The sequence below is a fragment of the Mastigoproctus giganteus genome, chromosome 5 (assembly GCF_048544385.1).
Source record: "Mastigoproctus giganteus isolate SK-2022 chromosome 5, ASM4854438v1, whole genome shotgun sequence".
In the NCBI taxonomy this organism is placed as follows: Eukaryota; Metazoa; Arthropoda; class Arachnida; order Uropygi; family Thelyphonidae; genus Mastigoproctus; species Mastigoproctus giganteus.
Window position 1 is genome coordinate 82,385,616 of NC_143579.1, and position 24,860 is coordinate 82,410,475.

The 24,860-nt window shown below is 36.9% G+C and overlaps 1 protein-coding gene across 1 annotated transcript in view; it reads left to right on the plus strand.

Moving 5' to 3' along the window:
* LOC150085526 (transcription initiation factor TFIID subunit 1-like) overlaps positions 1 to 24,860 on the plus strand; it is a 700,666-nt gene that overhangs the window by 117,181 nt on the left and 558,625 nt on the right. Inside the window, 2 exon segments of the mRNA XM_090374589.1 lie at positions 10,003 to 10,197; positions 19,941 to 20,117. Coding sequence (XP_090230715.1) covers positions 10,003 to 10,197; positions 19,941 to 20,117 — 372 coding nt within the window.

The window sequence follows — 24,860 nt, forward strand, 5'->3', positions numbered from 1 at the left end:
TCACCTCCAGTCCCATGGTCGTCCCCAAGGACACAATTTCATCGACAACTGGCAGCTGCTGTTCATGAGCAAACCCCTCAACGCAATCAGACCACAGTTTTCTCCAAGCAGAATTGAGGGTTCTCTTGGTGACCCCATCCCAGGCTTTATCGATGATTTTGAGGCAGTTTACGATGTGGAAATGATTTTTCCAAAACTTTCGGAGGGTTAGGTTAGTTCCTTCGGTCACCTCGAAGCATCACTGAAATAGTGCCTTGATGTAAAGCTTTTTAAAGTTCGAAATGACCTGCTGATCCATGGGCTGGAGTAATGGAGTAGTGTTGGGAGGAAGGAACTGGACCTTAATGAATTCGAATTCTTCCAGTAAGTCGTTCTCAAGGTCTGGAGGATGAGCAGGAGCATTATCCATAACCAGCAAGGCTTTGAGTGGCAGTTTTTTTTCTAAGAGGTATTTCTTCACTGCAGGACCGAAGACCTCGTTGATCCACTCAACGAACAAGATACGAGTGACCCAAGCCTTGCTGTTGGACCTCCACATAACGGTTAACTGGCTCTTCTGCACCTTGCATTTCTTGAAGGCTCGTGGATTCTCAGAATGATACACGAGCAGGGGCTTGACTTTGAAATCACCGCTTGCATTAGCACACAGCAAGAGGGTGAGACGGTCTTTCATGGGCTTGTGACCGAGCATGGCATTCTCTTCTGCTGTAATGTAGGTCCTCTTTGGCATCTTTTTCCAAAAAAGCCCTGTCTCATCGCAATTAAAAACTTGCTGCGGCAGGTAACACTCGGAAACCATGAGCTTCTGGAACTCGGCAACGAACGCCTCAGCTGCCTTAGCGTCCGAACTCGCAGCCTCTCCGTGCCTCACAACACTATGGATGCCACTTCTCCTCTTAAAGTTATCAAACCATCCCCTGCTCGCCTTGAAGCCTTCTTCGTTTTCTGTAGACGTACCAGGCAGTTTACTTACGAGGTCGGCGTACAAGGCCTTTCCCTTCTCACAGATCAAGTTCTCGGTCACAGTATCACCTGCTAATTGCTTCTCGTTTATCCACACCAAAAGCAACTTTTCTACATCTTCCAGAATACGTGGCCGTTGCTTTGATATTCTCGTGACTTCTTTTGCTACATCTAGTCCCCTTAGTTCTTCTTTCTTCTTTAATATTGTGCAAATTGTTGACGTAGACTACTTATAAAATCTTGCGATGGCGGCCACTTTCATACCTTGTTCGTGCTTCTCGATGATTTCCTTCTTAACTTCTACCGTAATCATCTCCTTCTTCTTACCGCCTTCCTTTTCAACCCTTTTCTTCATTGGGGCCATTTTCGTAGTGCACAGTTAATAAATAACAGTCACCAAATTTGAACACAAAAAAAAAATGCTTTACGCACATACACGTGGTCACAACGTTAGCACGAATGTTCACTACAATGTTGACTGTATACGAATGAGGTATGCCGACTGAGACCGAGCATGTGAGACGATTAAACACAATCCCGAGCAGCATTTGATCACGTGACGCTCGGCAGACAATTTTTAGGGAATAAAGCACAATTACAAAATGAGGAGGCACCCTTGATACACATAAACAAAACTGCGCGAGTGTAGCAACTGAATAAACAACACCATAAAGGCAGAGATACACTATTAACACCTCACATTTTCCTAAACCACATTTCTAGGGGTTACTACCATAAAACAATAAAAACAGTTTCCAGTTGCATTTCTGCTAATGGAATCTGTTATAAACTGGTAGTAAACTCGATCTAATTGCATACCTAGAATCTAATTGCATAGCTGGAATTGTGTTGCTCTTTACGTTATTATGGTGAAATGTGTTTCCCCTTCACTGATATAAAAACATAAATACATTTTCAGAATCTTCTCTTCATTCCTATCGTGTTGCGTTCAGTTGGGGTGATTCTGCGTTCCACTGCCATTTCTTGTAAACACAAAGGCGAATCGTGCATAAGCGAATTCGGTTTGTGTTATATAAGATATCGTTCCCCTATTTATAAATCGTGTATGATCGAATTCGTGTAGTGTAAACACGTGTTATACGAGGACTGACTGTACTCGTATTGCAAGACCTCGCTCGTTTATCAAGTTAAAATTTATTAAAAATTTTTGCTCGTCTTGCGAAACACTCGCAGACCAAGTTACTCGCAATCCAAGGTACCACTGTATATGATATCAAAATTATGCTTTGCATTCAGTTCCTTTGTGACCACATTGTAGTATCCAATCAAATTGGTCAGTGAAGACTTCCCCTTAACCAACCCCTGCTGTCTCTGAACTATAACTGCAGTTTTGTCTAGTTGCTTCTGCAGTGCATCTTTAGCCAGTGACTCCATTATTTCCCCAGAACAGAAGTTGAACTAACAGGTCTGTAATTACTCATGTCATCCTTTGAGCCCCCTTTGTGAATTGGAGACACATCTTCACTCTGTGGGGAGCTCGTAATCTACCTTTGCTTGCCTAACCTCTTTTGTGATTTTATTACAAACTAGCTTATATATATACCATATGCTTTCTGTATTGCCTGATAATTTATTTGCATCCCATGCATTTTTCTTCTCTGCCATGAGTCTCATTAATTCATCTGACATCTATTTAGGTCTAAACCTTGAACAGCATTTCTTAGTTGTTATGAAAAGCCTAGCTTCCAAGATTAATTCCTTGAGTGCTTCCCATTTAGAATTTGTTGTTGGTAAAATCATCAGTTGGTCCTACTGCATAGAATTTAAAAATTTTCTGAGACCACCAGTGACCTTTATGAAAGTAAGAAGCCTTCCCTTTACTCCTAGGTCCTTGACGTTGTCACAGACATTCTCTCAGATATGCCAGACAAGCTGTACTGCTACCTGGGAGTCTAAAACACTGATGGAACATATTCGGCGATGTCCGGACGGTCCGTGACAGCTAAACCAACTGCTTGCACCTTCACGGGTGCCAACAGGATTTTAATGTTCACAACTCCAGCTGGCTTCCGTTTTCTAGTCACACCGACCCAGCTGGTCGAGATGCTGAAGCTTTTGCAATTACTAATGACCTTGCACAGATTGTTCATTTACCTACAAGAATACCGGACAATCCTAATCATACAGCCAATACGCTTGATCTTTTTCTCACAAACAACCCTTCTAAGTACATGGTCGAATTGAGAGGTCCTTTAGGCACTTCAGATCACAACTTGGTGATTGTCTCTTCTCCAGTGGAACCTTTATTCATGGCTATTCCCAACCTCATGTTGTTTGGCATTACGAGAATGCAAAATGGGATGACTTGCGAGACTTTTCTTCTTTTCCTTGGTCAGATTACTGTTTCGAAACTTCTGATGTCAATGTTTGCTCAGATCGTGTCAGTGAAATTATTCTTGCAGGAATGGAATCTTTTATCCCACACTCCACTTTAAAATCTCGTCCTTTATCTAAACCTTGGTTTTCCAATAAATGTGCTTAGGCTGTTCAAGAGAAGAATGTTGCATATCGTAATTGACTTGTTTCTAATTCTCCAGTTTCATTTTCTGCCTACACCAAAGCTCGCAACAATTGTAAAGCAGTTATTAATCAGTCCAAACTACAGTTTGAACAGGCTAAGAGTAGAAAATTTGCTTCTTGCCGTAATGGTAGCTGAGCGTTCTGGTCTCTTGCCAAACCTATTGGCCGCAACTTTTGCCCATCTCTGCTCCCACCTCTGTCCAAACCAGATGGTTTTGTTGTCACTTCAGCCAAGGATAAAGCTGACCTGTTAGCATCCCATTTTTCTTCCAACTCACGTATTAAATGATCTTGGTACAACACCTCCCATCATTCCCAACATGCTCCATTCAATGCCTCCTGTGGTCTACCGTCAAAAGGATGTCAGAAGGATTTTGACGAATCTTGATGCTAAGAAAGCTCCAGGTCCCGATGGTATTTCTCCGCTTGTTCTCAAAACCTGTGCTCCTGAACTTACTCCTGTTCTTTGCTGCTTTTTTTCACTTTCTTATTCCAAAGGTGTTTTTCCTTCTGCTTGGAAATTTGCTGATATCCAGCCAGTTCCTAAAAAGGGTGACAAATCCCTCCCATCAAATTATCGTCCTATTGCAATTACTTCTACTCTTTCTAAAGTAATGGAGAAATCAATTAACTGCCAACTCTTAAACTACCTAGAAACCTTCCATCTGATCAACGATCGCCAGTATGGATTCCGTCAGTGTCGAACCACTGGTGATATTCTGGCTTATGGTACCCATTTATGGACTAATTCAATGGAAAGTTTCGGTGAAACACAAGTATTGCTCTTGACATCTCAAAGGCTTTCGATCATGTCTGGCATAAAGGTCTTCTAAACAAGCTTGCATCTTATGGTTTGCCAATTGTTTTTAGTAATTGGTTATCCAGTTTTCTCTCTGACTGCTCACTGAGGGTGATGGTAAATGGCTCTCTGTCTTCTAACTTCTCCACTAATGCCAGTGTCCTTCAAGGTTGAGTTCTTTCCCCCGCTCTTTTCCTCTTGTATATTAATGACCTTCTTCCATTTACTGGAAATCCTATCCATAGTTTTGCCGATGATAGCACATTACATTCTACTTTCCATTTTGAGAAACCTTGCCCTGCCTCAATCAGCTTCAACTTCTCAAAAATCTGCTTCCAATTCCTTAAATGCCGATCTTCAGGTAATTCTCCAGTTTGGCAAAGACAACTTAGTTGATTTCAACCCTTCTAAAACTCAGTCTTGTCTTATATCTCGCAAAAAGGATTCTTCTGCTCCTATGCTTATCTTTAGTGACACTCCGATTTCTAGGCAAAATGATATATCTCTTTTGGGGATTACCCCGACTTCTAATCTCTTTTGGCACAACCACATTACAAATATTGCTTCTTTTGCATCTAAAAAACTTGGTTTTCTCTTTCGCTCTCGGCATTACTTTTCTTCCAAACAGCTGCTCACTCTGTATAAATCGCAAATCTGCCCTGCCATGGAATATTGTCCTCACATCTGAGGTGGTGCCCCCAAAACCTCTCTCAGGCTTCTTGATTCCATTCAGAAGAGGGCAGTTAGGTTAATTAATGATTCATCTATAACAAGGTCTCTCCACTCGGTGTCTCATAGACGTACTGTTTCTGCTGCTTGCCTCTTCTACAGATACTTCCATGGGCACTGTTCTTCTGAATTGGCTTCTATAATTCCCACTCTCTCTCTTTTAAAACAGTCCGAACACGTGCCGCCACTAGCCAACATCCCTTTTCTGTCCAACTTCAAACTCACAGAACCAACTTTTCATCTTCCTCGTTTATCCATTGAACTTCCATTTTCTGGAACAATTCCTTCATACGTATTTCCTGAAAATTACAGTCTACAGAAGTTAAGTCCAATATCAACAAATATCTTCTTTCGTCTTCTCAACCTCCAACCCAAGCATGGTACTAAGTACTATAGGTTCTAATACCTCTTGTGTTTGGGGTTTGCATAAAAAAAAAAAAAAAACGCCTCCTGATTGTAGTTATATTTTTAAGTAAATCCCAAATCAGTATGCTGAGATCACTGCCATCTAGTGGTTCCTTTATCTGCCGATTCTTAATGCATGAATAATCCCTGCTGATAAACAGATCAAGTGTATTACTCCCTCTGGCCTCTTAAACATGCTACAATAGAAAACAATTATCCAATAAATCCACAAAAGTCTTGCTAGTGTGCAAGTGGCTAACCCACAAGTTCTAGTCAATATGTGGAAAGTTAAAATTCTCCATTGTAAAATTCTGATTTATTGGCCCATTCTATTTCTCTGTAGAGTTGTTTGTTGTACTTGTCAGTCATTAGGAATATAACAAACACCCACCCTCATTTTTGCTTTCCCATTGCTTATGTCACACCAAACTGATTGAACATTTCATTGTCCATCCTTGTCAATTGAATGCAGCATTAGATTTTTATGATTCTTGACTAACAGCATAACACCTCCTCCCTTCTATTCTGTCTATCCGTCCTGTACACATTATACTCCCCAAATTCCAATTCTGCATTTTTCTATCTGTGTTGCACCACATATCTGATATCCTAAATAATATCCACCCTTGATGTCTTGACCAGCACTTCAAATTTTGAACATAGCAAACATCTTTTCAGAATATTTTGCTTGCCATTCTGCATCAACTGCATATGATAAATTCTTCCTTAAAGACAAAGCACTAGCTGAAAAATACAAAATATATTTTGGAACAAAGTCAGCTGTCTCTTATAATGAACCTCTAACAACGGTTGAATTAGAATAAACTAAAAAAAAAAAAAAAAAAAACAGCCACTACTGCATTCGGTCCAGGTGGTATATATTACCTAATTTTAAAGCATCTTAATGAGAGAGCAACCTATACTCTCTCCTAAAACTTTTCAACTGAATTTTTCTTGCACATTACTTTCCTATATGTTGGTGTGGCTTAATAGTTTTACCATTCCAAAGCTGAAAAAATACCAATCATAAACATAATTATAAACCACTTACTAGCTGTTTGGGTAAAACTCAGGATAATATATGTAGTTGTCATGTGTTATATGAAAACTCAAACTATTATGAACAAAGATCAGTTTGGTTTTTGTTAAAATAGATCCACCCCAGATCTTATGATCACAGCTTAGACAAATTGGTGAAATGCGTTCATAAAGAATGAACATTTGATCGTGGGGAGCCTAGATGTAGAGAAAGCCTTTGTGACCTACATGCCTTAGGACTGAGAAGACATTTACTATCATTAATTCAGAGCTTTATTGGAGATTGAACCTTTCAGGTCTGCTATCGAAGTGTACTCTAGGATTTCTGTGCACACAAGGATCAGTGCTTGGTGCCACACTTCTCGGTTAGAATACATACAACAACCATTCCGAATTCTGTAGAAACATCTTTATGCTGATGACCTCACCGTATGCAGTCACTCTCAGAATATGTATTCCATTGAAAGGAAACTCCAGCTGTCAGTAAATAAAATACAGTTATGGATGTTACAAAATGATTACCGACTGTCTCCACAGAAAACCTTTGCTATACGCTTCTACATGAATTTCATTTGAGGAATCATGTAATTCCAGTAAATAGCAATATATCAGATTCCTAGGCTTAATATTAGTTAAGAACTAAACTTCCTAAAATACATACACATGTACGAATCATTTGTCTGAAGAAAATGAATATCCTTAGAGTGCTGTCTGCGATATCACGGGGAGCTGACATACTCTCTTCACTTGTATCAAACCATAATCTGATACCGACTAGCCTATGGTACACTTGTACATGACTCTGCTGGAAAATTAGCATTACAAAGCCTCAATACCATTTAAACAATGCCCTTAGAATAGTTCTAGGTGCTTTCTGAAAACCACCAGTCCTTAGTCTATATATCTATGAACACGAAACCCCCACCCCCATTATCATTTTGGAGACAGGTGCTTCTGCTTACATATGCAGCCAAACTTCAGTCTTTTCTCTTATTTTATCTGGCCTTAGCTCTTTAAACTAAATTTTGTAAATTACTATAGGAATAAACTAAATGAAAATAAACATGTTGGAATCAGATTGAAGAATCTAATGCTGAAATGGAGTGTCCCACTAGACAATATCCACCTGCTTATGCGCCATCAAACCCCCATATCAACAACAATATCCACCTGGACACTAGAAAAATTGACAGTGTCACATTGTCTCCAAACTTGCATTGTTTCCAAATACCTACTGATGGATCTAACTCTGATAGCTCTGTAGGTGTTGCAGTAGTTCTTTTGACTTGTGTTATCTTCCAGTCTTTTTCATCTAGTTGTATTTATGCTCCCTAATTCATGCAATCAAAAATGGCTGTTGAACATGTCAGCAACGTGCCTAATTAAGAGGTATACACTGATTCACTGAGTGTAATAATTGCTAATTTGAAAGAAATCAGAATACAGTTGATAAATCTCACGGAATACAACACAGTTGTAAGGTTCTGCTGGATTCCCGGGCACGTGGAATCCAGGGAAATGAGAAGGCAGATCAAGCAACTAAAATTCCACTCAACCCAGTGTCTTCACTTGGCTTAGTCCCTTATGGCAAACCCATTATGTATGGCAGCGACAAACCCATAACAAGCTCTTTCAGATAAAGAAATTGCCACAATGCTGGAAATCTAGTTCATGGTTAAAGAAGAAGTTGTTGTCCTTGCAAGGACAAGCATTGGGCATACTCATCTCACCAAGTTGACAGGTGAGGATCCTCCTCACTGTTCTCGTTGTTCTGCCCTATTAACAGTGAAATGTATCCTCCTCGACTGTTTCCACAGTCAAGCTGCTCAACTGACAAATTTTAGATCTCTTCTAACCCAGAATAATTCATTAAAGCTGAATCATATTCTCAGTAATGAAGAAAATCTGTCCGACTTATTTAGATTTCTAAAGCAGATTCATTTATGTGAATATTTCTAACACATGACCAGGAAAAATTTATTTCATTTTCATAATTTCAGTGACAAACACAATTTGTCCTTAATTGCTCTTGTGCCAGAAAACCCCCATTAAAACCAACCAAACCAAACCTGCTGCTGTTGTGGTCATGTTCAATGAGTTTGAAAATAAACAGAAGTAGTATGTTGCAGTTCACATTTCCCTCAATAGATGGTAGTACAGAGGTTGTTCAGTAGGCTGACAGATTGTAAGTAACAACCAGTTTTGTTACTAGTCTTAACATTCCATGTAGCAATTTTGCAATGAAACAACAAACGAATATCAAATTTTGTTTTAATCTGGAAAATCTGCAACAGAAACATGAATTGTTAAAAACTGTTTCTGGTGATGAAATGTTAAAGTTTTACCAGTGTGTTTGAATGGTATAAGTAATTCAAAGATGGATGTGAGGATGTTCATGATCACCCTAGAAGTGGGCATTCACCAGCCTCTTGAAATGAGGACAGTTGCAGAAGTTCGGGAAATTGTGGCAAGGGATTGACGCTTGACCTTCAGAATGATGGATGATGAGTTGGACATCAATAAGGAAATGATTCATCAAATTCTGCATGAAGAGTTAGGGAAAAATGAAGGTTTGTGCGAAATTTGTGCCATGCAGTCTCGTGATTGTGCAGAAGCAACAAAGATTGTCATTATGTGAATACTTCATCCAGAATTAGTATGTATTGTCAAGCCAATACATACTAATTTCCTTGACTGTATCGTCATTGGAGATGAGTGTTAGAGGTTTCAGTATTACTCAGAGATGAAGTCAGAGTATGCAGTGGACTTCAAAATCATCACCAAGGTGCAAAATGCTTCATTTTCAATACGTCCAGGATCAAGACAATGCTGATCATATTTTTCAACAAACAATGTGATTTACAAGGAATTTGTACCTGAAGAGGAGAGGAGAGTGTCAATGATGTTCTATGTACAGGTGCTTCAAAGATTATCGAAAAGCATTTCTGAGGTGAGGCCACAATTTTGAGAGAAAGGTAACTGTTGCAGTGGTGACCTTGCCCCAATTCTGCATTGTTTGTGAGACATTTGACAAAACATGGCATTGTACAGATCAACCATCCCTCAACTCTCCTGATCTAGTACCAGCAGACTTCTTTCTCTTTCCCAAAGTGAAAACTGCCCTCAAAGGAGAAAGAGATTTCAGGATGTTGAGATAATAAAAAAAACATAACTGTCGAATTGAACATAATCTCTTTGATTGCCTTTGCTGACTGTTATCAGAACTTCGCTTTGTGTTCATTTCATTGCACCAGTTTTGGAACTTTACTACCACACCTTGTATATTATATATATATACAAATAACATATATTTATACTAATTTCATTTCTTAATATATGTTATTCATTATTAATATTTATATTTGAAATGTGCACTAAAAGGCTTACATTTTTAAAATTTGTTTTAATTAAAAAGTAAATATTATATATTGTTTTGATAGTTCATATTGAGTTTAAATTGAGTTGTAATAGCTCAGAAATCTTGCTATAGGATGAATGATGTCGGGTTTATATATATATTTTTTTAGGTACTTAGATTTCTGCGACTTTTTGGACCAGGCAAGCAGACAAGTCTTCCTCAGATATGGCGAGGTGTGAAATATAGGAAGCAAAAGATATCAAGTGATTGTGAATCAGTTCATCCTTGCCAAGTGGAAAAAGAATGGTCATTGAACATCTGCAGCTCGCCACCACTTCCAGACATGTGTGAATCTGATGATGAGGTGAGATATTTAAGCAAGGGTTCTTACATGGAGGAGAGGTATATAAGTAAACCAGTGAGCTCTCAAACTTTGATGTGAATGCTTTTTTACATTAATAAACAGAAACTGCTGCTGCATGTATTATGCTCCACTTGGGAGTCTTGTGCGACGGTATAGTGGTTTTATCACTTGTCACTCATTTGGAGAGGTCACGGTTTGAATCCTATTAATGGTTGGAGAAATTTCTAATAGTCTTTTCAGTAGGGACTGAAAAGACTATGGCTCTCTTGTACTGAGTTATTTTGGGTTTTTCAGCTGACACAACATGCAGATCATCCTGTGAATACACTTTTGCACAGACACAATACACAATGGACCAATATGGCATAAGTTGCTGATCCCCCCCCCCTAACAACCAACAAACAACAGCAATAACTCTATTTGGGTTAAGAATGGTTTTTATTTCGGTAGAATGTATATTAACTTTCATTTATTATATACATTGTAAAAGGCATTTACAACTTTACACATTTAAAAAAATAAAACTGATACCTATAATTTAGTAGTGGAAACGTTAAGAAATTTTTTTTTAAAGTGTTGGATCTCTCAAAACAAGGTAGGATACAGGAAGAATCCAGGGGTGGATTGATGGCTATGCTGACGTAATTGCACTGAGCACACAAAAAATGTTGTAGGCTTGCATTTTTTAAATTCTGAAAAAATTTACTATTAATATTTTTGAATTGTAAAAGACTTTGTACATACACTTTCACTATTCTTGCCGATGAACCATAATTGGTTTGACGAAGTTTTGCAAGAAAAGGAAAAACTTGCATGAGATGCATTCAGTGCAATTGCAAAATATGAAGCCCATCCTCCCTCCTGCCATATCACTCTAGGGTTCATGAACAGTTATTTCCCCAGCAGTTTAGTAGTTTTTTTTTTTTTTTTTTTTTTTTTGCTGTGAAATATTTCTAAATATTTATTTCGAATAGATGACCATTAAACAGATAAACTGCCCTCATATAAATGTTAGTCAAAAAAGTTTATTATAAAAAGATCTGAGCCAGAGTTGCAGTCTTAGTGTGGTCATGGTATTGCAGATAAAGGGTTGATATCATCTCTAAGAATAGATAAATTCTGTATAATCCAGAAAAGTTTTAATAATAAATGACATGAAGCTTTCAGGGTTAAATGGGCCCCTTCATCAGCAAATTCTAATGGGATAAAGACATTAAGAGACAAAATTTAACAGATACAGAGTTGTGTGCGCAGTGATGCATGTATATACACGTGATTAAACATTCAACTACTAGATTTCTCCCCATTGTTGTTGCACAGACGTGTGTGGATTTGCTGCCAGCGTTTATCCAGTTTCAAGATAGTTGCCTCCAAGATAGGGTGTAGCCTCGTGCCTTTGCAGCGATTCATAGTTCTTGAATTGCATGAAATGTTAAGCGACTCTAGCCAGAGGTGGTGGCAAAAGTGTAGGGTTTGGTTATTCACTTCGTAATTGCGCTTGGGGTTATGGTCATGGTGGGTCATCCAGAAGTGTTCCGCATTTTGCAGATTGGTCAGTCTCACCAAGGCGAATTGACCTGTTGTGCTCTGCAAGGCAGTCTTGAAGGCATCTTGAGCTCTCTCCTATGTAGCAGTTGCCACAATCTTTGCAAGTTACACGGTATACCACACCGCTGCGCAAAAGAGGGGCAACCGGAGTCTTCACATTAGAAACCAGAGAACAGAAACTCCTACCAGGTAATTGCATGCATTTTGTGCAGTATTCCCGGGGGATTTTTGAAATCTGGCCCGACATGCCCGGATAGTAGGGAATGTAGGTGGTAGGTATATTGCCATGCATTGATGACGGTCTCAGGTGGATCATGAGCTCTTGCAATAAGCACTTGTCTAATATGTGGGTTGGATAGTCACAATTGGCCAGGTCCGTTCTTGCTCTGGAAATCTTGGTGTGCCTAGCTTCATCTGAGCTGGAATGGCTCCAATCACGGGAGATTAGGGTAGGAGCTTCCGTTCTCTGGTTTCTAACGTGAAGACTCTGTTTGTCCCTCTTTTGCACAGCAGTGTGGTATACAAAGTAATTTGCAAAGATTGTGCCAGTTGCTACGTAGAAGAGAGCTTGAGATGCCTTCAAGACTGCCTTGCAGAGCACAACAGGTCAATTCGCCTTGGTGAGATTGACCAATCCGCAAAATGCGGAACACTTCTGGACAATCCAACGTGACCTTAACCCCAAGTGCGATTACGAAGTGATTGACCAATCCCGACACCTTTGCCACCACCTGTGGCTGGAGTCACTTAAAAATTCAAGAACTATGAATTGCTGCAAGAGCATGAGACTACACCGTCTTGGAGGCAATTATCTTGAAACTGGATAAACACGGCAACAAATCCATACATGTCCGTGCAACAACAACAACAATGGGCACAATCTAGTAGTTGAATGTTTAATCACATGTCCATTCATGCATCACTGCGTGCACAACTCTGTATCTGTTAAATTTTGTCTCTAACGTCTTTATCCCATTAGAATTTGCTGATGAAGGGGCCCATTTATTATTAAAAATTTATTTTCTGGATTATACAGAATTCATCTATCCTGAAACCATGGAATCCAGAAAGACAGGCCCATTTATCTTCATTTGATATCATCTCTGTTTAGTTTTTTAATCATCAGAGTGATAAGAAATTATTTATAATGATGAATGAATCTAGAACTGATACTAGAATTAATAAAATTTAAGTTTCAATAATTTTTCTGCATTTAAGAGTCTTTAAACTGGACTTCTGACTTAGTGTTGAATAAAATATATTTAATTTAATGATTAATTTGTTAAAAAAAATGGATATACATCTATGAATGATGAGTTTACTTGTTCACATAATGAAATGTAATTTAATTAGATATGAATCAGATTATATTTATTTTAGGATAAGGCAAGATAAATGTACACTTGTATTCTTAAATTGAAAGATCATTAAGCATATCACACTCACAGCATAGTAACAGAACATTTCAAGATGATTTAGATGACATTTCCACAAACCCCTGGCTTGTAGCCAGGGATTTTGCTTAAAGGTATTAAAGGTACCGTGAAGGTATTGTGTTCGGCGTGTGCCTTTTGTATGCAATAAAGAGTTCTTCAACCATCAAAAACATAGTACATTATTGTATAAATATCACTAATTAGGCTTTTTTTTGGATAAATGGCATGGCACAATGAAAAATTAAAAAAAAAATTATTCATTTTTGATACTGTGTTGCATAATAAGATCAAAAATTATTAAAAACAACAGTCTTATTATTCAAAAGAATAATTTCTTAATTTCCTGAATCAGGTGAAATGAAGGGATAATTAATACAGTATGATGGAAAAGTGCCCATTTTGCTTCTTAAAATTTTTTACAGTTATACTTCTCCAGCTGAAAATAATTTTCAGTGCTGATGGGGACAATATGTTGCTTAAGGAACAGTAAAAAAATTCACATAGATTTCACTGCTTTTGTGTATGATATGCACCCGCATGATATGTTGAGTAAACAGTATTAAGCATATTTAACTATGTTTAGAAATCCTGCATTAAGGAACCTTTAGTAGGTGGTAGTTATAATGTATTAATGTTGGGCATATCTAAAGGAGCAATTGTTGTCAAGGGTAAAAAAACAGGTTAATTTTTCAAAGAGAAATTACAGTGATCTTAGTCATTATTTGAATTATATTCACTAATGCCTAAGACCATTCAGGGAATTGATCAGAGAAGTAAATGAGAAAATTCAAGTGAGAGAGAAAGGAAATGCAGTATATTGTAAAATCCTGCACTTTATATTAGGAATTCTTTTAAAATTCTGCATGTTTTACAAAAAAAAAAAAAAAAAAAATTTAGAAATTGGAAATATTAAAAAAAAAAATCCTGCACTGTATTACTGATTCCATTTGTCTTTGAGAATCAATGTAGAAAAGAGTGAAATTTCTTTTTGCATAAGATGCTTACAGGACTATCTTGTCCTATATTTATGTTTGAATTTATCTATAGTAGAGAGAGAGAGAGAGAGAGAGAAAATTTATATAGGCAGATCAAAGTCATTTGCTAATTATTCTGCAATGCATTTATATTACGATTCTATCCCTTTTCATCAACAAACTGTTGGTCTAAGAATAACAGACAGTTTCTAGTGTCAACATGCATATACGGCTGATGTTCAGTGTGAGCTGCCATTAATGAAATGCTGCTCACATTGAACAACAGTGGTATATGAAATCACTTTTCAAAGTTGTAATATAGCTATACTCAGCCCACACTCACCAGATGTGAGCCCCTGGGGTTAGATGAACCAAATGAAGAGCTGAGATGCTTCATCACCAAAGAGATGCCAGTGGTATTTCGTGAAATTGCATTGGCAATGGCAAGGTTTGAGAAGATGGATCCTAATAGCGAACGATTCTTAAAAGTTAACAGAGGGGTGAATGATATGCTTGCTACAAATAAATCTTGATGAAAAGAAAAAACCACTGCCGGTCTCCAAGTCACCTTCCTGCTTACAGGGCACGGCCCATTTAGACATAAATTAACCGCGCTTGGAATTGAAGAAAACTCATTCTGTGTCTGTGACCATGAAGAAAATTGGGAACATGTCATGTACCTCTGTCCACAGTATGACGACTACTGGATTAGACTATTCACGAAGATACAAGAAAATCCCCGAAATTCTGAGCACCTTTTTCTCACGGAAGAAAATTTTTTTTATATAGCTCTCACTGAATTCGTTCAAGATGTATTCCAGAGAAGGCATTCTACCCACTTGAGGCACACATTACCAATTCCAGGACAACCCAACTGATACACTTAACTCTTCACACTTTTTTTTTTTTTTTTGCACCTGAATACCTTTGGGTTGGTCTGGTGCAGCTGAAATCTGAAATCTGGCTTTCCAGATGTGGTATGACAACATGGCGCATTCCTTTGTTCTGCAAACTGTCTTCTTCCCCGGCAGTGGGTGGGCTCCCAATGCCAGGGGTGATTCCCACTTCTCCTCACCTCTTTGCTCAGCTGGAGGATACCTTCCTTTCCATCACTTATCATTTCTCCTCCTTGTTCCCACTTTGATTCCACTTCTCGTACTATCTTCCCCACTCAATCTCACCATTTTTATTTATTTATTTTATTATTATTATTATTATTTCTATTTTATTTATTTATTTTATTATTATTATCATTTCTATTTTATTTATTTATTTTATTATTATCATTTCTATTTTATTTATTTATTTTATTATTATTATCATTTCTATTTTATTTATTTATTTTATTATTATTATTTTTTTTTTTCAATATATTTATTTATTTTATTATTATTATCCTTTTTTTTTTTTTTTTTTTCCATTCTCTGTCAGAAAGCTCAGGCTGTCCCTGATGGAGAGCAGCCAGAGTACTGTGGAAGTCTGACTCACCTCCCAATGGTGGTGGTGGGCAATTTGGAGTCCCACTAGGGGCTATGCGGCTAAGAATCCAGAACATTACAACAGCACCCAGCATATAAACTCTTCACATACAACACACTACACTTTTTCTGACTTTTACACAGTTCTGTATACATCCCAAGAATACTGATGGCGCAGATGTGGGAAACCACAGGGTGGTGCCTTACCCAAATACTATGTCACACTTGTCCAGTCATCCATTAATATGTTCTTTTGTAAGTTTGAGTGGTTGACTCCTTCTAAATCTCAATAGCCCCCAACCTCTACAGTGTACTTAACAGCTGAAGATGTCGATTCTGGCAACGATGCTCGAGAGTTAAAACTTGCTGACGTTATTCCTGCCTCCTCTTTTTTTGTAATTTTATAATTTTTATATTTTTTAAATTGCATGCTTTTGTAATTTTTCCTGCACATGAGATAAAAAAAATTGAATAAATACAATAAATAATTCCATTCACATGTTTGTTGAACATTTCTTTTTTGATTCAATCAATTCAGCAAGCACAGTTGTGAGTGCTGCACAAGCATGGGGGAAATTCCGTATATGTAGTGTTACGTGGAATGCAACCCTTACATTAATTGGAGAGTGGCTGTACTAGCTTTTCTGTGAGTTGATTCAAACTTCTAACAGGGTACTATAGACATTTTGTTTCCTAAATTTTTAAATTTAACAATTTTCTGAGTCAATAGCAAAACTGCCATACTGTAAAGGTTTGCCACCATGGGGATAGGGCCTGATTGCAATTGCGAATTTCACATAGGACTAGAATTTTTAGTTTCACTATTGTTGTCAGTTTGACTCAACAGTCAAGTGCCACTTATTGGCTTAATGGTGAAAGTTTGCCTACTTGGCAGTTTTTCTGAGTTAGTTATGTCTTTTAGGGAGCACATACAAGCACAAATCATGGCACAGAACAGCACAGCACTCTAAAAATTCACATTTTGTTGAAGCCTGGTATGTGATTTTTTGATAAACTTGTAAAACCAGAATATTCATTTCCTCAAAAACCAGATATAATAGTAAAATTTTAAGGTGCTATTCACATGCAACACTAAAAAAAAAAAGTACAAAATTCAAATTATTACTTTAATAGCAGCTGTGATTGTTGCTCATATCCATGTAGTGTGTATTTGTTTGTAGAAGAGTGTGTTCCCAGGCCAATTTGCATGTTGAGTGGGTTGAGAAAATTGGAATAACTCATGGGGAGGGCATCTCATTTTACCCTCATCAGCTGGTGGGTGGTCTCTATTAGAAAACATATGCTGAACTATGAATACAGTTTTTCGCCTGTGAATCATCAATAAGTATATGGAAGCAAAACTTCCATTTTAAAAACATAACTGTTACATTTACCTTTAACCCCTAGGCTGTGTTTGCCCTATGCAATGCACTACTGCATAGGGCAGGATTGCAAGTGTTGTTTTCTATGATACTGCATAGGACATGATTATAAGTGCATTTTAACACATAGCTCAAATAAAATCAAAATTCATATGAATTAGATGCATTCAATTTTGATCTTAGAGAAGACCTCCTTCTCTCACTGAAGACCAAATGCAAAGTATTCAGTACAAATTCTAGGAATTTAAGGCAAATATAACATATGTTATGTTTTTAAAATGGAAGTTTTGATAACATTTACTACTTGGCTGTTTACCTAGATAAAATACATATTTAGAGTTCAGAATACATTTGTTAATAGAGACCAAGAGCCAGCTGATGAGAACCAGTAAACTTCCAAACAGCAGTCCTGGCAGTGTGTCAGATTTTTAAATGTATCAGAGATTCACTTATTTGGGTGATGCTATACAATTTAAAAAAGACATTGGCAACTTAGGCAGAACCGTGAATAATGGTATTTGTCTCTAGGTTGAACTTAAGCCCAAAATCCAGATACTCAATGCAGGTATGGTCCTGACACTCAGTGCTAAAGCATCGAGTATCTGAATTTTGGTCTTTACTGACAGCAGGAAGTCTCTCCACAAATGAAATTGAACGCAAGTAAAGTGTACAAATTTATTTTATTTCAGCTTCTGCACTGAAATACTACAATCCTACAGCTTTAGTTGTATGCTTATTTCACAACCACACAAATTACCAATAATGAACAAACGAATGGTAAGATATTACAAGGCAAAGAACACTTTAAATGAAAAATAACATTTTATTCACGTTAAAATGAAGAAATTTTTGTCCCAGGTATATGACACAAAACTTAAATAGCACAATTTTGCTGCTATGAAATGAAAGTGAATATAACACACAGAGCAGTTGTTAAATTTTGTTAAATTCACATATTCTATAGATTCATAACTGAAAAAAGAAAGCATATCAGTGTATCTGAAAATAATGCATGCTTGACTGAAAATTGGAAGAACTAAACTGACTAAAAAACTGGAAGACACACCCAATTATCTTATTTTCCCCTGCTGACATCATTTATGTTTGTACGTTGGGGTTGGATTAAAATGCAAATGTAAAAATTGAATTTAAGCTCCTGTTACAGTCAGTTCTTTCTTGCTTTTAGGAATTAGTCAACAAGCTTCTCATAGTTTGGAAATCTTCAATTTCCTTCAATATTTTGACAGTGTGCCTTGCTGCTTTTTTTTTTTTTTTTTTTTTTGATAACATCCTCAAAAGAAGTGTATTTCCTTAATCTTGGTGGACCAATGAATATTCTCTCTTTTATTCTCTTTTGTTTTACTAAGCCAATGAAATGTTTTCTTTAGTTATTAGAAACTATAAACTTCTTTGATTAGTGCTTTTATGGAGTTTTTTTTTTTAAGTGTCCTGTTTTTGGGAAGAGGTTTCAGTACAGTCTTTTCCCTGTGAATTAGTGAAAATATAAGCTGACAGAGCAGGGATAGACAATCTGCTCCAGAAGATGCTAAAGCATCTGGAGCAGATTACTGTATGCTAATTTTTCCCCAAGTTATGGAATAACTAACCTCAGGAACTGAAACTGAGAAATTATAAATTGAACTTTTTGCAATAAAATCTTTTCCCTGTCAGTTTAGTGAAAATATAAGATGACAGAGCAAGAATGTTAACATTTGGTGCAGATTATTAAAAGTGTTAATTTTCTAAAAAGTATTCCAGCCTGGCCACTGTTTTTGCCCCAAATGTGGCAAAAACAGTGGTCAAGCACCTAACAAGTGCCCAATTTCTTTTTAGTTTTTGTAATGGATTGCAATGCTTATTGTATGTAACTTATTAAGTTTAAAAAAATAAATAGTAAAATTTTTAAAACAAGCTATGCAACAAAATGGGAATTTTTGAAGCTTACTGTTCTGTGCCACAATTTTTGCTTCTGTATGTTTCTAGTAGCTTCCACTAATTGATATTATCCTATCAATTAGTGGAAATATAAGATGACTGAGCAAGAATTTTAAAATTTCAATTTGTACATGAAATTTCAAATTGTGCTTGCACATATATTTCTGCTTATTATGTATATATATATTTTTAGAAAATTAAAAAAAACAAAACATATTCAATCGTATTAATTACTTCCATTTTCAGCTTATTTCAAAAACTGATATCAAATTTGGTGCCATTCACAGTGCAGAAAATAGTAAATTATGAATATTATTTACTGTAGAGTAGTGGCCATTTTGGGTGCATACCAGGTTTTTGTCTTTGTGCTGTGAAAACAATAATAATTTTCAAAATCAACCAGGGTAAGAGAGTAGCTATTATTGACCTAGTGGGAGTGGATAAACAAGTAACCTGAAACTTTAAACAAGCACAGCATTGACACTTGTCCAGTACCATGCTATATTTCAAGCAAGGTCCAAATAGTTGCAAAAAAGGATGGTGGGGACTTGACAAGGCCTCACACCTGATTTCTATGCAAAAACCATAAGAAAATTACTTCAGAAACTATTGTAGTAAAATTTTGACTGCATTTTGTAAGGCAGGAAAAAACTTTCAGATTTTAATTGTTGATTAACAGTTAGTGCAGGAATATTATTTTCAAGGGCCATTTCTGAGGTGCACCACCACTACTGCTGGGTTACAGAATAATTAACCATTGGATATGTGTTCACATATGCAGAGGCTAATTATTCAAGACATGTGTGAACCATGTGAAGAAATGAAAAGAATAAACCACAGGAGTAGGAGGACTACACGATAAAAATAACGTGTTATTTTTTTAAATAACATATATATGAGAATTAGAGATTAGTATTTAATGATTGATGATAATTTTTTAAAAAATATATATAATTTTTATCATGTAACTAACACTTTTACTTTTATCAGTTAAAGCTCATTCAGCCTGAAGATCCAAATTTTTCAAACAAAGCTGGTGTGAAAGAGAGTATAGATGTAATCCAACAGGCAGCAGAATGGCGTCATGGTCCAGCAAAGTTGTGGTATGATATGTTAAATGTACCAGACACAGGAGAGGGATTTGATTATGGCTTTAAAGTAAAGGAAGTAAGTTTTATCATATGATGCTAAATTTCAGGTCTTCAACTTTATTTATGAATAGAATTGATGTATGAAGTATAGGTAATCCTTAGACTTCTGGAAGATTACCTTCATAGTAAAGGTGCTGTGAGTTAAACTGTTTTCTCATGGAAAGATCTCAGCATCTAAAAAACTGGGTTTCTCTTCACTCTTGGCATTACTTTTCTTCCAAATAGCTCGGTATACAAATCTTAAATCCGTCCTACAAAGGAATATTGTTTCCACATCCAGGGTGGTGCCCTTGTAACCTCTCTCAGACTTCTAGACCCCATTCAAAAGAGGGCATTTAAGTTAATTAATGACCCATCTCTTACAAAGTCTCTCCACTCCCTGTTTCATAGATGTTCTGTTTCTGTTTCATGCTTTCTCTATAGACACTCCACGGCACTGTTTTTTCTGAATTGGCGTCTATAATTCCACCCACTTCTCTCTTCCAAACCAGTCTGTACACATGCTACAACTAGTCGGCATCCTTTTACTGCCCAACTTCAAACTCACAGAACAAACTTTTCTTCTTCTGCATTTATGCCTTTAACTTCTGTTTTCTGGAACAACTTCCCTTCGCACATATTTCTCAAATTATGATCTACAGAAATCCAAATCTAATGTCAACAAGTATCTTCATTCATTTTCTCAAACGCATGCTTGGTACTAAGTACTATAGTTTCTAATATCTTTTGAGTTTGGAGTTTTCATTAAAAAAACAAAAGGGTGGGAAGATTATGTTCCTGATCAGCAGTCCAATATGCAACTTTTATGGATATGACTGTAAATAGCTTATTTGATCAACTGCCAATCATGTGTAAAACATATAATGGCACCTCTAATAGCTGTACATATAAATAATATTATAATTAGTTTTGTAACCACTATCACATTGTGTTTTATCACTTTTTACTTTCAATACAATGGCCTTTCTGTCACATTTTTTTGCTTTGTGTAACTGAATGTCGAACTTTCCCATTATCAATCATTTTTAATGATGAAATAAATAAAAATTGTTTAAAAATTAGCAAACTGCTGTACACAGATATTTAGTGCTGGACCATTTGGGAAGTAGACTTGGTGTCATTTGTTTCTTTGTATACATAATTGAAAGCAAAATTCAGTTGGCATCAAGCTGCAAGTGTGGATCATCATAAGTTTATTTTTAAAAGTGTAAAAAAATATATTTTTGTGCATTAAAACAATAGCTGTGTGATGAAAGGAAGCCCTAAGCTTTTGCTGCATCAGCTGAAAAAAATATAAATAAAATAAAATAAACTATCTACATGTTTTCTCTTTATGAAGGTAATGGTCCAGATGACCTTTGAATTCCCCCAGGCAGTTAACTTTAACCACCTGCTTATAACTTATCCAGGCAGTCAACATTAACCACCTGCTTATAACTTATCTAGCAATTAACTCTCTGGCTATAAGAACCTTTGTATAATTCAATCTAAAGGATTTCTCTTATAATTTGAATTTATGTTCCTTATTTAATTTATTTCCTTTCAGAGCCTTATAGACCTTGGTGTGATCTTTCTTTCACTCTCCAGTGCATCTAGTTACCAAGCTTTGTAGAGCTAAAAGGGCAAACATGGTCATTGATGAATTTTTTCCACTAGAGTTCACCCCATGTGCTTATCTCACTTTGGACAGACATCAGTCCAATCATGATATTATCCAGCAAGACTTCCTTTTCTTCCACAGTACATTCTGCAGAAGAAGAGGAAGCACTCCCCATTTCTCATTCAAAAATTTTTGGAAAATGCTGCTGAGCTAACAAAACTGAAAAGAATTATGGTAGCTCCACTAGAACCACAATAAACTCTTTCAGAATCAATGCCAAAGCTGACTTCCTTCGGCGGAATTTCTGGAAAAATCAGTGCATTTTATATTAAACACTTCCAAAGGATTCATTATGGAATTGGACCCGATTTATCAAACTGAAGATGAAAACAGTTCAAGAATTAAAAGATCAGAAAATGGGAAAAGAATTCTGTTTGGAAAGGATGGAACCTTATCTCAACAGATAACATCATACAGTGCCACAAATTTGCTTAGTACTGGGAAAGCTAGTTATTCCCTTTTTCATGTTTGGCCATTTATTCATTATCCCACATGGTGCCACAAGTGTCAGAAGTTTGGATGCTCACAGACAAACTTTGGAAACTATTGCATTGTCAAGATGACTCAGTTTGCCCAGATTTGGAATGCTGTATGTGAAGATCACACCTAAAAAGGGTTTTGAGCATTTTGAAAGGGTCCAAAGGTGGCCAAAGCTGTTGTAGGGGCACCCTTATGAGGAAAGGCTTTGAATGTGTGGGCTACAGAACTTGGCAGCAAGGCACTTTAGGAAGGGACTTCACTGAGGAGTGTAAGGCTCTGAGAGGGGATGGTAAAATGAATAAAGGTGAAAATTTTTCACCGTTATAAAAGATAAATGAATTAGTTGAATAAGTTAGATATATGAGGAGGGAACATACAATACATTATTCAGTCTGTGTGTGTTTTCCATAATTTTGTATACAATAGAATATTGCTTTACTTACAAGTTAAAGGTATACTCATGGGAAGTTCGGCATCATATAATAATAGCTAATATATACTTATATTTATATAATCTGTGTATAATGGCTAATTGAGGACTTACTTAACAAGTACAGGGCAATGCTGAGAAAAGTTGCGAGTTAGGTTTAAATTTGAAAGTGTTTGCAATCCTGCGTAGACACGATAGGAGAGAGTATGTGATGAGGGTTTTTTCACTCAATTCCGCTCTGGAGAGATTGAGCAAGGCTAATGGGGTAGAATTTTTCTCAGTACTGTCTGCTTGTTAACAGGAAAGACTGCTTCTACAGAGAAAGGGGTGCAATATTTACACCCCTTTCTCTTTAGAATATTTGCTGTTGCTATCGAGGTGCCTCAATAGCAACAGCAAAAAACTGCTAGCTTGGAGGTTTACACAGACTAATAGATTAACAATACCCACAGGCAGAGGTGAAAGTGATTCTTTACACTGTTAGAACATGTTAGCAGCCTAGAAAGCAAGGTACCAAGTATTTCAAGGCCTGCTGTGGGTCATCATTGGACAAGGAAATACATGGGCGATGTTAAGGGTAACTAAGAGTAAGAACAGGTGCATGTATGTACGCCAGTGCTAGGAGCATTAAAATAAATTTGAAGTGCTGGTCAAGTTATCAAATGCAGACATTGTGGGAATATCACAGATGTGGTGTCACTTAGTTATAAGGGATGCAGAATTTGAATGTGGGAAGTACAGTGTGTACAGAAAGGACATGGTGTATAGTTTTTAGGTCTTGTGGCCCGCCCTGGGGATTCTCCCCCCAACTCTGGATGATCTTTTGTGATGTAATGCAGACTCTGTAAAGGCCAGAAAAGTGTAGATCATAGTGTAGTCTGCATGGTGCAGTGTTGGTTTGCTGTTCATTAGGTCTTTTTGCCATTGGGTCCTTGGGAAACCAAGATCTCAACATTGCCCATCCTTTACAATGTTAGGTAGCAGGGGTGCATAAGTCTTTGGGGGCAAATCCCAGAGGGTTAAAAAAGAAAAAAGGTTAAAATGAAGGTAGGGGTGACAGTTTGACTTTTGGAGAAAAAGTTGGTAAATGATCTGAAGGCATTGATCAGGAAATAGAAGCATAGAGGATATCAGGACACCCCTGCAAATGCAACCCATCCTCTATACAGGGGGGAGTGAATAGAATAGAATAGTAATAGTGTTTAGGGTGGTAGGGTCCACCAGGCAATAAGCTTGGTGGGAGGGGGCAGAACCCTTGGGCAAGAGAATGGAAGAATAAAGTCATGGGGTCAGGCAGCCTTATGTCTGGTTTTGGTTGCCATCTAGGCATTTTTGTCAGTAGTCTGACGTCTCACACCGGCCAAATCAGGTGAAGTTTGTGTCAGCATCCCATGCCATGCTGCGTGTGTAAAGGATTCATCATGGCATTGGTAGAGGGCAGTGGGGGAGATACCAAAGTTATGTTGCCCCACACAGACTACAAGCTGGAAATGGACACAATGCATATTCATGGTGTATACAAGTAAGACAATGCAACTTTCCTTCTCCCAATTGCCTTGTTACCCTCTTCATCTTGAACACTGATAGATCACATTATCCTGCATAAAAACTCTGCACATTTTTTATATATATATATATATATATATATAAAATGGGAATCTATGTAATGTGCTCATGAATAAGTTAAATCAGCCAGCTCAATCATTCATTTTGGCATTCTCTTCATGCTACGCTGCTTGACAAAATGAACAGAACAAAACGTTTTTCATGAATATTTTATTTTGAACAGTGTTGCCAAAGACCAATATTTCATATAAAAGGCATCATGGCATGCAAATTCTGAGTATCCAAAAGAAATCGATCTACCATCTTAGAGAGCCGCACATTATGCAAATTATTCTTACCTATAAAAACACGGGTTGCGACCACATCACTTCATTCCTGTTTTTTGACTTGCCCATTGGGATAGCCACATCTCCAGTACTCAGGATGGCAAGTCATCATTGTTTAGATGATTCTTTAATATATATAAGATGATAATTTTTTCTTTGCATCATATGACATACCACATTAATTGCATATTATTGCTAATAGGAAAGAATGTTTCTTCCCGAATAAAAACTCTGCACAATTTTTATATATATAAAATGGAAATCTGTGTAATATGCTCATGAATAAATTAAATTAGC